At 43.3% G+C, this 13974-nt stretch overlaps 1 protein-coding gene across 2 annotated transcripts in view; it reads right to left on the bottom strand.

Moving 5' to 3' along the window:
* The window catches only part of usp43b (ubiquitin specific peptidase 43b), a 67827-nt gene extending 56550 nt beyond the window's left edge, over nucleotides 1-11277 (bottom strand). Inside the window, exons 1-2 of one of the 2 annotated variants that reach the window (XM_068578985.1) lie at nucleotides 10948-11277; nucleotides 3148-4082 (exon numbers count right to left, since the gene is read on the bottom strand). In XM_068578985.1, coding sequence (XP_068435086.1) covers nucleotides 3148-3756 — 609 coding nt within the window. In that variant the 5' untranslated portion in view covers nucleotides 3757-4082; nucleotides 10948-11277. The remainder of the gene's footprint in view (nucleotides 1-3147; nucleotides 4083-10947) is intronic. The other variant, XM_068578986.1, reaches the window with a different exon arrangement.
* Between the last annotated feature and the right edge of the window lie 2697 nt (nucleotides 11278-13974).

Genomic DNA, 13974 nt, shown 5'->3' with positions numbered 1-13974 from the left:
ACGACAAAAAACAAAAAAAGACAATGCAGTGGCTCTTTTGTGTGCCACTGGCCGGGTACGGATACAAACAAAAGTATGAGTAGAAGAAATTACAGACGGTAAGAAAATATACACAATTAAATGAATTAACAATCTCAATGTTGTTGATATGAGTATATTCTTTCTGGTAAAAAGCAGATATGTAGAATATGTCATTTATTCATTCATAACTTTTAATAAAAGCTTGACATCAGTGTTGTACTGTTGTGAGGTTAACACTGATTTAGGTTCACGCTATTCAGACTTTTCAACTGTATGGCTCAGTTTTAAATCATTTATAAAGTTTAATTACTTTGCTGAAGTAGTTAGAATAGTCACATAAATATTGACATTGTTAACAGGGTAACTAATAATGTGTGTAACCCATTACGTTACTAAAATAACTCTCCCAATACTGCGTACATTGCTTATTCCCTCGGTGTTTGCTCACCACCGTGAGATGTTTTGCACGATTCATTCAGTTGCAGTCGGTCTTCTGTGTCAACACGTAGCGTTTATCTGTTACCGCTGACTCAATTTGTGGAAATCTATTTTTGATCAAATCATAATCTCCTTTTTTTCTTCAAATCAACGGAGCTACTGCACAACGTTTCCACGTACCGCCTGTCGACAGTTCACTGCTGGGAGGGAGTCGCTGCTCAACTCTACATCTTCTGTGAGCCGCCTGTCTGCAACCAGCAACATAGATAATCATTAAAAATCAACATGGAGACGGCAAATATTGACACATACCTGTGAGCATGACCGCTGTCGTCACGACACACATTTAGCCGCCTAAATAGGCCCATCAGTCTCCACTGAAGGGAGGATGGCATTCCTGCGCAGCTCAGCCCACCTCCCTTCTTTCTCTGGCCTCTCGTGTTATGGAAACCGATAAATTGGCCGTTGGGTAACCGTATGAGTGTCAGGCTCTACCCCCATCCCGGCCTCTGTGCAAACACACCATCCTGCCAGGGGGGGCGATGCAGAAAGCACACGGGAACTGTCCAGATCAAAAGATCACATCTGCTACCAGATTGGGGAAACGCAACCCTCCGACTGCGGCGTTACAGACACATCTGGGAGAGTGGGAGCTCAGAGCACAAAGCAGCGCAGCCATTCCTTCTCTTTAGGGAACATCTGTGTAAGCGGCCCGCATCCTTCCACCTCTCTTGTTCTACGATACAGGTGGTGCTGCGATGTGGCGGAGTGCCAGCTATCCCTCAGGACTTTGTGGCTTTTGTTTTTCCTCCTGACGGGGACTCTGCAGCCAACTGACCTGCGAGGAGGCCACTGCTGATTCATTAACTTTGAAGAACTTTTCATCAAAGGGGATGAATCCACATTTACAGAGGAGGTGCACGTGAGCAGCATCTTTTATCTAAAATGGGAAAAAGCGCAGTGCACAGTGTACGCCCTGTTGAAAGGGTAATTGTCAAAACACTTGCCCTTTTATCATTTCTCATCAAAATTCATGTGATGTGAACAGGGGTACTACTGGGAGTGCTTTTAATCTGCTTTACCTGAACCTTCCCGAAAAAAAAAAAAACACACCTGAATTTCACAGGCCTGCAAATATACACGAGATATTCAACTTCCCAGATCAAGAGATTCATTCAGCTTTAAAAGTAAAAGACAATCTGCTTTTGGAGGACTGTTTATAAGGGAGGTAAGCTGTCTGGAGGTCCCAAACTGGGAGCTAATTTTGCCTCTCAGACACAAGACTCTGAGCTATCTGATTATTTTATAATGCCTCCCTTCAGGCAGCTGTGGTATTACTCAACAGGCAATTTCAGAAGGCCTAAGCTGTATGAACTCTGGACCTCCTACATTCACAAACCACAGCCAAGAGGCACATGAATGTGTGTGTGTGTGTGTGTGTGTGTGTGTGTGTGTGTGTGTGTGTGTGTGTGTGTGTGTGTGTGTGTGAGAGAGAGAGAGCTTTAACACAGGAAACATTTAATCACACACAAGGGGGAAGTGTTTAGTGTTCTTCTTTGAATCTATCCGTTTTATCTTGGCTTGATGTTGCCATGTTGTTCCCTTTGATTGTTTGATAAAAATATCTGAGTCTCGTGAGATAAGAGGGATGTGAAAGCGTGGACGTTGGGAGTTATTGGCAGTAAGGATTCTGGTTGACAGGAGAGTCTTTCAGAGAACACAACAGATGGGAGAAAAGTGAAACACAAATAATCAATATTTTGCTAAATTGATTGCATTTCACATGTAGAACAAATATTTAGTTTAGGATTAGACTTCTTTGCTTTTACGCTATATTGAAGTGTGAGGAAAGACATGCAGGTGCCTAAACATGGGTCAGGATATTCCAGTAGCCGTCCTTGTACCGTTTTTTTACAGGGTAATTAGCGTTTCCAAGAATAGATCCATTGTGGAGTTTTTTTTGTTCGCTGCTCCACATTATCTATTTCTTGCCTTGAACTATGGCTCAAAGAAATCCAGAGCTGCAGGCAGATAAACCACAGCTCCCCCTTCCCCTTACTGCCCCTCCAGGCAGAGAAGGAAAGGGTCTCCTGATAGGACCGTACAGCCCCTGATCCTTAGGGAGGGAAGATTAGTAAGTGGGAAAGTGTTACGGTAAATCTTGCCTGAGCCACCACACTTCTAAATAAACACTGGAACACTTTGCCATGCTGTGAGCGGAAATAAAACACTATACTGCAGTTAGTTTAGGAGGCGATGATGAAGTCAAACTCATTGTACAGCTACTGGCGTGTCTATAAAGTCACCAGTCACCAGTTGAGCCCTCAGGCAGACACAGCAGCCCGGTTATCATTTAGCAGGAAAACACTGAAGTCATATGAAAGAAAAGGACGCTACTTATTTGTGAGTCTCTGTGCACTTCATAGTGGTGTTATTGGCGTACAGAGTGCATCACATGTTTGACTAAACAGTAAGATTACTCTGCACTTAAGGTACCTGAGGGACGTATAATGTGAGAGGACGTGTTTAGTTATTGATAACCACTCAAACGGCCCTCATCGTTCTCATATCACCAGCGCTTTGCATCCCAGAAAGGACTCTGTGGCACTACACACTCATCACTGAGCCGGTGTGTCCACCTGTAGCTGTGTGTGTGTTGTGGCTGGTGCGGTGCACACTGGGGGGTACCTTGAAGTCCACAGACAGCTGCGGGGTGTACTCCAGAGTCCACAGAGCCCTGACCAGCGATGCCAACTGCTCCGTGACTTCTCCCTTGGCGAGCCGCGTGTCGTCAGTCTTCACCAGCCCGTTCACGCGGGTCTGGCTCAGGTCCAGCTTGTACCGCTCCAGCCCCAGGTACTCCGCGAGCAGGTCCGTGTTGCTCAGACACTGGACCACGGCGTTCATGAAGCAGGTGTTCCCGTGGTTTTTCAGCCCCAGGACGCCCGGGACTTTGTCTGTGAACTGGTGAAGCAGTTTGTCTCTGCCGACGCACAGGGAGGAAGACGTGCTCGAGGTGTTCTTCACGGCGCGGTGCGCGTCGTCCCTGGTGACCCCCGAGCCGGCGCTGAGGGTGCAAGGTGCGCCGTTCCGGAACCCCCCGTCGTCGTCCTCCGCGTCCCGCGCCTCCGCGTCTCCAAAGTGGGTCAAAGTGCCCAAAGTTTTGATGATTCTGTTCATGAAACTCCCCACGGACTTCAGCGACTTCCTTCGGAAGAGCTTGCCGGATTTGGGCTTCTTCTCTTTGCGCTTCTCCTCCTGCGACGTTTCCTCCTTGCCTCTGCTCTGCTTCTCCATGTTTCTCTGTACTCCCGCGCTCGTCTATTCTCAGACTGATAGTTGTGTAAATTCCGACGCCGGAGTGTCACTTCTCTGCCAGTGGCCCCTGTCCGGATAGCAGCGGTGACACCATGGCGGGGCACGGGAGGCACAACGGCTCACTGTTGTTCCGCCCTGCGCTGACGGAGAACCTTCCTCATCCATCCCAGCACTTACTCAAGCCGCTCATTATCGGTGCGCCGCGGCCGCCGCGAGCAGCATCTCGTCATGCCCGGCACACCACGAGCCGCTCCGGCGTCCAGCTGCAGCACTGCGCGCTCCCGTCCCATCGCTCCAGACTTCGCCTTGGAGAGAGAGGGAGAGGAAAAAAAAAAAGAAAAAAAAAGGCTTGCGATTGTGCGGCTGCCCCCTCCCACTCCTCCTGCACATGGAGGAGATAAGAGAGCAGTGTGCACCGCGGGTTCATGTGGCCAGCGGTCTGGAAGAGTGGCCCACTCACATCATTTACTGCAACTAAAAGTATCAGTGTCGTGGTGTGAAATACACTTAAATCCCATCTGAGTACGAGTAGTATTATCAGAATACTGTACTTCAAAGTATTAAGAGTTTAAGTACTCATGTAGAGATGTTCCCATGACCCCTATTTTATAATTATTCAACAAAGTGCAAGGCTGTGATACAGTATGTGATCCAGTGTGCATACACTATGAGACAGTCAACGCTCAGCTGGGCGTGTGGTGTTCAATGTATGGCTCCAGAAAGTCTCGTAAATAAATGATTCCTTGTCGGCAGAATCGATAGTGCACGTACAGTAAGTCATCGTGATGTGAGAACGGACCTTGGCAATCTGGAAAAAACCCTCTCCCTATGAAACTAATTCAACTAATATCGCTCCATCAATGGAGCTGGCATTATTTTAAGAGGCAAGAAGAGAGCATCTCTTTCATGAATGTGTGGGATCCCCGCAGCCTACAGAGGAAATTCATTCGCTAAACTTTGGAAGGCGTTTATCGCAGGTTACAATGTCCTGGATTATTACTATCATTCCTGGGTTATGACGTATAAGAGAGCGGCACGGCTTATCTGCTTCGCTCACCACACATTATACGTTTATCACACAGGGCTGTCTCACTAACACTGAAGGACTGCAGACTTTTCTTTTTGCAGCAGCGAGCACATAAGCATTACGACTGACCCTCCTCCTCGCTGCTAATACGACCTGAACGAGAGAGAGTGAGCCAAGAAGAGCAGCCTCCTACTCTGCTTCCCTTCAAAGCCGTGCTGATGATGGTATGGAGAACAACCAGCAGGCTCAATTTCAAGGAGGAAAGTCAAGAATGCTTATGAAATATTTTAAGCTGAGAGGTAGAAACAGCCATGGGCGCACACAGCGAAGCCTCCCGAAAACACTTTTTTCCACCAACATCATCTGCCTCCAACACAACAAGGCAAACAATAATCTTCTCTCTCCCACACCATGTACCAAACACACCACCTGTTTGTTCATGGGAGCCAACACAGCAGATGCAAACTACGATCAAGTAGATTGAACTTTCATGAAATAGGTTTCACATTCAAGTCATACCTGCTGTGAGCCGTGTGATATCTACAGTACATGTGGGACTTCTGTATCCAGCGCTGCGCATTTAGATCGCTCCAGCAAGAGGCTCCAATCATCCAGCAAGAACTTGTTAAACTCCTCTGACATGCCTTGGGTCAACTCTCTTTAAATTGATCCTCCTCTCCTGCTTAAATCCACATTTTGAATGACTTGAGCCAACCCAAGCTGTATAAATGTGCCTATTTTTCCACAGTCATTGACAGCTGAAGGGAGTTGTTAGGAAACTACTACAAAGCCATCAACTGGAGTGTTTCACTCTTGCAGGTTTTGATGAAACATACAACTTTTTAACTTCTGCCATATTATAATGACCCCAGGGCACCTCTGAGCTGCTGCCAGCTCTCATATTCAGTAGAGCTGTGCATGTTTGAGAGTTCGTGGCTAAGCAGTAATCTCCTCTGGGTTTGGCAGTTGCCTCCTTTTTATTTTGGCCTCGCTATCAGCTTTGATTTTAAGCTATTTTTAGAGCTAATTTCCATTTCCTTTCCTAAAGTCAAGTACCTTTTAATATTTCTCTTGCGAGGATGATTTCTCCCACCAACATCTAATTCTGTATCACCCATGCAAATTATTCTCTCACTGTGAAAAGGGAGGTGCACCATCGTGAAGACACGCGTCTATGTGTGGCCTATATTTTACTGTCTTTGATGTGAGGGAGCATCTCATGCAAAAGACCAACTCTTTGAACATTAATAATGTGGTACCAACTCAAACTAATAATAATAAAAAACAAAGGAGACGGCAAGGTGTATTATTTTTTGCTGCAGCACACATAATTAGATCAGCGTTGCTCCATGCTGGCCTAATATCTAAGTCGGCCTATAAATGGAGAGGTAATTTGCCCGTGACGTTCTTCTCTTTAAAGAAGAAAATGTCATTCCAAAAGATGAAGTAGGCAACAGAGACCATCTGGTTGTCTGAGTCATATATGCCGTCTGCTCCAGGAACAAGCGCTCCCTTAACTAAAAAAGAACAATGCACTAGCTGTCACACACTGCCGGCTGCTGTGCTATACAGAAAAATATGGCAAGATGCAAGAGCATTCAGTGTGTACATCACTTGTGTTTTGATAATTTAGTACATCAAAACTTAAGGTAATATAGCACAATGAAAGTTAAGAAGTTTCTTTTGGTGGTTCTGAAAAAGCTTCATGTTTCTTTCACTAATAATGATCATAAACTGCATATAAGAAGTAGATGTAGTCACTACGACATCTTTTTTTTGTAGTGACACGAGAGGGTGGAGCTAAGTACAACAGAACGTGGTCATATTTAGGCAACAAGCCCCCCTGGTAGGTAAATTGTAACATTGTGGTACCGACCTGTCAATCACAAGGTAGCCCCGCCCTAAAGCATACCCTACTTTATGTTCCATTTGACTCGGATGAACCATAATTTACTAAATAAAGACTTGAAACTAGAAATTGAGATCATACACTTATGTTTACTGAGGAAATAAATCAAGAGAGAAGTAGAGTCCTTTCTTTATAAACTTAATTACAGCCTGAGGAGTCGCCCCCTGGTGGCCAGTAGAGAGAATGCATGTTTAAGACGCTTCATTATTGGCCTCACTTATCCGCTGGAGGCAGCTGCCTGCTAATGACCTGCCTTGTGTCTGGGAGGTGTAGCGGACAGTGCTGATCAGTGTAATCCTGGACCACCTGACTCCTCACAAAAAGCTCACACAGACAGACAGAGGGAGGAGGAAATCAATACTGCTTCATGTCTTTCCTCACAGCCCTGACTAAATACGATGTTCTACAAACATTTTTGCAGATTTAACAAGACTTTGATTGCCTTCATCAGAACTTAACCATTCCTGTGATGTGAATCAGTCTCAGCAGAAAAGAAACAGACGGGGTTGAGTGGGCGAGTTCTGGCTTCCACCAGGTCCCAGATTATGCAGGCCCCATCTGAGCTGGCAATAACACATTCCTTGTCGATGCCTTTAATCTTAATGCAGTTGGCAGAGGCCTTATGCTTTCTCATGGTTTCCAGGAGCTTGAGAGTCCTGGGCAGGATCTCCCACACACAAGCAAACACGCACCCGCACCTGGACGGAGAAGAGACAGCCATCGGCTTAGCAGCACGCAGGAGGCAACTGAGACAGCAATCCCTCCAGAGACTGTGGAGCCCGGGCTATGGAGCTATTTCTACTCATGGCCTATTTCATCCACAACCGGGCCGACTTTCACTGTATCTCAACTGTTACCAGTTAGAGCAGGATACCAGACACACACATGCAGCAAGGAACCAAACAAGCTTACACTAAACGGCAGCAGAAACACATTTCATTCCCGTCTCACTGGTCTAAAAGTGAAATCATGAAAACCGATTGTTTTGCTGAAGTCCCCCGCTGGGTTCATCTCATTATTCTCCAGCTATCTCAGGTGGTGGCCGTCAGTCCCAAGCTGTGGTGTGTGTGAACAGGTAGCATCCTCTGTGCCGCTGCAACAGTAAACACAGGACTTTTCCATCATTGTTTGGCTGCAAAAAGACAAGTGCTGGCTGCTTGTATTGAGCATATGAATAGATATAATTACAGCTCATAGCATGAGTCAGCATCTGCTCGCACGCAGAGTGAAGAAGTGAAAGATTAACTGCAAAAAGGCAATCATGTCGAGAAGGTCTGGCGCGAATTGGAACGAAAGCTGACGGTTAATGTCTATGAGAAACTCTGCAAAAAGCTATGCAATTGCCAGTAGTGCCACTGTAAAAACACCACACAAAGACAACCACATCATCATTTAGGAAAAGGAGTGTTTCCTAGTTTCAAATCCGAAATAAAGTACTTACTCAGCAACTCCCAATGACTTGTGTTATGGCTCCCTCTACTGGTAGGTTTGAGTCTGTCTCACCACTTTCCATTTAAAGAAGGGACAAAACAACACATGAGTATTACACACATGAAGGTGACACAGATGATCACACTGGCAGCATGCCACAGAACAGTTCACAACACTGTTCTGGCTGGTTGAGATTAACTTGGCCTGTAAGTACCTCGTGCAGGTGAGGATTTCTGCAGAATCATCACATCGACCTATCCCATGCTAGCCTGATCATATACATTATTTATATAATAAAAATACATTATTTACACATTGCAGTAAGATCAACGAAAGACAAACTATGTTCTATATATTTTGGTAACAAATAAGTTTCTCTACTGGGGATTAATAACGTTTTCTAATTTAATCCAAGAGACAGTTTCCTTCCCTTTTAGTACCATGAATGCAGTTAATACTGTGGAGAAAAGAAGATGTTACACTGCTGGTCTTTACAGGGTGTTCTCACTGTGGACATTTTGACTTGTCACAGCAGAAAAAACATACTAGTGTTACTAATACACTAACTACTGTTTTCTACTCAAGTGTCCCAATAGACCATTACAGTTGAAACTGAAGGAGATAAATGGATTTCAGCCATTAAGCATTTTATCGTTTACATCTTTCCTTACTGCGAAATATTAAAATGCGTCCTGTGAAAAAAGCTATTCATTGAAATAGCAAACTTTAATGCCACTTTCCATACAGAGCAGTGAAGCAGCAGTTTGTGTCTTAAATAATTCAGTGTTTGACCTTTAAAACTGTGTCAAAGGCACAGTAACAACAATTCAACAAATCAAATCCCAATGTCCCTGTCATGTTGCCGTTATGGTAATATTCTTCACGTGACCTCCTTCATGACCCCAAACTGACTTTTCCAACGGGGCAGCGACCTTTTGGTCATCTAGTTGAATCCACGATGACGTGGGTTCAGAACAAGACGGTTGGATTCACCGAGCAGCACAACCAAAGCCTGTTTTGAATCCCATTAAAAATGTATTGGATGACGATGATAGCTGCCATGAACTTGGCTGGACATGGGCTGATCTGCAGGGCAGGAAGGGAGGACATTCCTGACTGCAGCCAGGACAAAGCACTCTCCTCAGAAAACCTGAAAAATGAATCACTGTCATAGGTGCTTCCACAAAAGTACTGGCTGTACTTGGACTCAATGGACTGTATTGCATTGAAAACAATTGACCAATGCCTCTCAATGAGCCTTTTTTTCAGGACTCCACCTGACCTTCACCCCCAAAATAATGCACTCCTGCAACTTGGGAGACCATACGGCCTGATCAGCGATGCAACATCTGACAACCATTTGTCCAGTATGTGTGCATTTTTTATCTTAAAGCTGCAACCTCTTTAATTAATTCTCAATAGACAAGAAAGACATTTGGTTCGACTTGCAATTTCAAGTGTCATGTTTTCCATCCTTGGAGCTATGACCATTGAGAAGATTATTAAGATGGTGATACAATTCCATCTTAATAATCCTTAATAATAGTCCTATCCTCCCGAATTTAACATGAATATATTTCACACAACCCCTCCTATCTGGTCCGTCAGATACAGTCTTTGAGGCTCATACCAGCCGATAGCTTTCACCTCAAAGCAGCTGTGAGGAAGATGAAGTTTGAAACACCGAGTGTCAAACAGACAATCAGGTACATTTAGCCGACACATTAAAGAGAGACTTTGAATGCCATATCAATATGATCAATGGCTGCAGGAGTCTGCTTCACCTCACCAACAGCTTTTCATATACAGTATAAAATACCTTCCTTGGCAAACGTTCACAAAGAATCGTGAGACAATTCATAGGAAGAGACGACATTAATATTAATGCCGCACAAAATGAAATCTACATTTTTTCCTGGTACAAGATAATTTTATGTTAACGTATTCAAATCTAATAGGAGAAAAAAAATCACCTTTTAGTTAACCTTGTAATATCTCAAAATATGATGTGCTTTGTTTTAAGCAGAGGTGGAAAATTGTAGAAATGCAATACCCTGTTACAAGTGAAAGTACTGCATTCAAAACTTACTTGTGTAAAAGCACATCATTTATCATTAATATACACAAAAAGTGTAAAGAGTAAACGTTACCTACACCTACTACATCATATAGCTTATTTCAGAATACAATATGTTATTATAGGATTATGATTGTTGGTGCTTTAATATGTAAGTGTCACTTCTGCAGCTTTTGAAGTTGGTGTTAAAGGATTATTGTGTACGGTAGAGTATCTTAATCCATAATAAAACATAATCATCTATTACATTTTCCTGTATATTTTGTATTATTCTTTTTTTTTTAGTACAAATATCCAGTAATTAATGTTGTCAAAGAAATGTAGCCTAGTTAAATGTATAATTATTCCACTGGGATGTGTTGGCTACAAGCTTATATCGTAGCAGAAAATTAAAACACTCAATAAAGTAGCTAAAAATGATCCTTCAGAAGGGTACAATACTAAATAAATGTACACAGTTACATCGCACCACTAGCAGAAAGGGGTCACTCACAGCAAAACAATGGATGACTGAATCAAAGCATGAAGGACTTTAGATAATTACAGCTAAGGTTGTGAGGAGAAACTTAAACTTAAACACAGGACTGGTTTGTTAACGGCGATAACAAATTAATTATCAAGGCAACTAAAAAGCAAAACTATATTTAGAATTGTGCTCGGACGAGTTTCTTGTGCATGTAGGCCCAAATAGGCCCAAGTTAATTAGGGTAATAAAAAAGGCCTTACCTCCCACCGGCTTGTTGACTCTGACGTCATTTCCTGCAGCGAGCACAGCTCGGCGCACCTGTTTTTAATTAGTCTAATAATTAATGCGACGCACCCGTCCACCATTAAACGATGCCGACTGTGCGGCTATGCCATGAAGTTCACGGAAGACATGTTGACGTTATGCCCGTCGGAAAAGCACAGCTTTAAATCTTAAGTCAGGTTAAAGTTAATGGTGGCGGAACTCTGCTGAACTGTGTTAAAAATACAACAATTAACGATATTAACGTTGAACTATTATGTATAAAGTAGCATCCGGAGCAGTTGTGATAAGTGTGACGTCCTACTTTCAATGAGTTGGCGCCTCGCACATGACGTGTCCGTAACCTAGCGACCTCTCCAACGTTCCCGGTCCCTCACGTTAACGCAATGCATGCTGGGACATACAGTATGGACGCTCCCTCCGGAGGAATAATTTTGTCTTCAAATGTAAAATTTGTTCAAAAATGTACAGTGTTTGAACACGCAGATGTTTATATGTGTTAACTGTACTTTTAATTTAAATATTTTTCAAATCTATGATGTAAAGAAAACATTAAAATAACAGATTTAGATAATTTATTTCACACTTATGTTTGTAGGATGCCATTGGGTTCCCTTTAAACAGGCTGAGAAGACTCCATTTAGTAGCCGACAAGATGAGGGTGAGATTAATACATAATCAATGAGCTTTATACATAATCAATCCCAGTTTTCATAAACTGCTGTGTACTGCTGGGTACTTCCACTGATTACTGGTACATTGGCTGCACTCTCCCTGTAACTGTCCACCTCAGCTGTGTGTCATTATAATCACTGATATATTATTAAAATGTTCTAATTTGTTCAACATAAAAAAAGACTCTGAAATAGAAACATCTGACACATTTGAGTGTCAGTGTGTCCTGTAGCTTATAGGAATTTAAACCGATGGCAGAAAAGCCCAAAGAAAATGTCCATCTTCATTCCGTGACAATAACATCACAGTAAGTGACATTTCATTTGATGTGATGAAATTCAGCTGATGTCTTTGCGATGCATTTCAACAGGCCCTCTATGTAAGACGTTGTGTTTTGCATAATGTGCCGTGAATCAGCGCCCCATGACACTCGCACAAAAGCGAGGTTCATGCTAGAGCGGCCGCTGTTCACAGCCGCTCGGCACAAAGGTCTTTATTGGGGTCACATTCAGCTTGGCGGACCACCCAGCTGTGCGGAGACGCATTCATGGCCGCGTACCCCGAGCTTTTTGCCGTCATGACAAATGAGGAAAAAAATAGTCATAATTCTCTCTTGGACATCTATGACCTGTGGCACCTTCCCTGAAAGAGACTTCAGTTACACCCCTCGGTTGACCTCCAGGGTGGCATCTTAGCGGGGTGAATTATGCCAAACATGAAAGGCACACAACTGCAATGCAAAACGCCTTTCAAGCTGCTTGTGTGACACATTAATCTTTGAGTTGGCAGCATGACCAAACAACACTGTCTGCCTTTATGCACAATTCAAAAGTAGACCCATTGTTCCCACCAAAGGTTTAACCGCTTCTGCCCTGCAGATGGCAGTGTTTAGAAGAGAATGACGGCTGCACATGGAAACTCCTCTTGGAAGTGTTCCTGGGAGCTGAGCGTGAAAACCACAGAGGTGGTCCATAATCACCGTGTCGTAGGCTTTGGCACAGCTCATCCTCCTAATTATGAATGACATCAGGCTAATTATTGTAAATTGTGCTGCGAGAGCGTCAGAGTCAGTCCGACACAGCGGTTTGTCTTGAATTGCAGGATGTTGATTGAAGTTTCATCCGTCTTTATTATGATTAAGGAGTGCAAGGACCCAATTGTGTTTTTATGTCGTTTGGGAAGTTGAGTTTTATTAAAACCTGAAATTCTATTTAAATCAAACAATATTTCTGAAGACAAAGTAGAAAACTTTTTTTCTTCTCATTATTTGAAACCTGTTTATGTACAATGAGAAAGCTAAAAGACACAGTGTGGGGTCTCTCCAAGCAGTAATGATATTATTCACGCTTGATTTCCCTAAGCTTTCCTCTCTGTAATACTTGAGTTCAAACCCAATTTCAGAAACAAGGTGCTGATAGAATATTAGTTTGAAAAAAGAAGAAATGACCCATTATTCTAGTATTTTGGCCTCTGCTGGTCTGTGGCAGCACTTCAGTGTGGCCGTGGCCTTTAGATGTGCCTGATTGGCTCAGCCGGTCTGAGCACAAAGCTAATTGGATAAGCTTCTAATCTTCACACCGGCGTTGCACTGCTGGATCCTGGGTGATGGATTGCATAGATAGCCACGGGGCAACACAATTTGATGAATGCAGTTAAACATCCTGCAGGATTTCTCACGGGGAAAACACACTTCTGATTTCAACTGACAGCTTGTGCAACATGCAGGTGGCTTGTGGTGGTTTTTCATTTTTCTAGTGTTGCCTTTTTGTAAAATCGTCGAAAGAAGATGTGACGTCACAAAATCAGCATTTTCAGTCTCTACTTGTTGAAAATGTTTCCCTCTTGGATAAAGGTGTTTATTATTATTGTGACAGCACATAAAGTGTGTGTATAAATATATAATAAATATATTTACTGTTCGCGTTGAACTCTGGTATGCACTTGTTTGCCCTCTGTTTACAAGGTAGTCCATATGATGTAGTGGCAGCGCGCAGCTATGTTTTTGCAAAACCGCAAAATAAGATTTCCCTGATTTCACCTCATTGGCTGAGCTGCGCTCGTTCACCAGCCGTCACTGACAAAACACAGAAATGTTTACGCAGTGAAACCCATGCGTGTAAAACATTGTGATCCATAACTGTGATTACGTCGACAGTGTGTTCTCAGAGAGGGTCTTGTTATGATTACACACTTCATACTCTCTGCTCTCTAAATATTCTATTTGTCAAAACTACGCATATGTTTTTAAGTTAAAACACTAACCTTCTACAAATGTAGATAAATTACAGAGAAAAGGTAATACGTACTGGAAGCTGGCTAATGACTTGTAG

This window comes from Clinocottus analis, unplaced genomic scaffold, assembly GCF_023055335.1.
Source record: "Clinocottus analis isolate CAN_PGR_092001 unplaced genomic scaffold, fCliAna1.0.p SCAF_16, whole genome shotgun sequence".
NCBI classification, from domain to species: domain Eukaryota; kingdom Metazoa; phylum Chordata; class Actinopteri; order Perciformes; family Cottidae; genus Clinocottus; species Clinocottus analis.
Note: the sequence above shows the minus strand (reverse complement) of the source record. Positions and strands in the feature narration are given on the sequence as shown.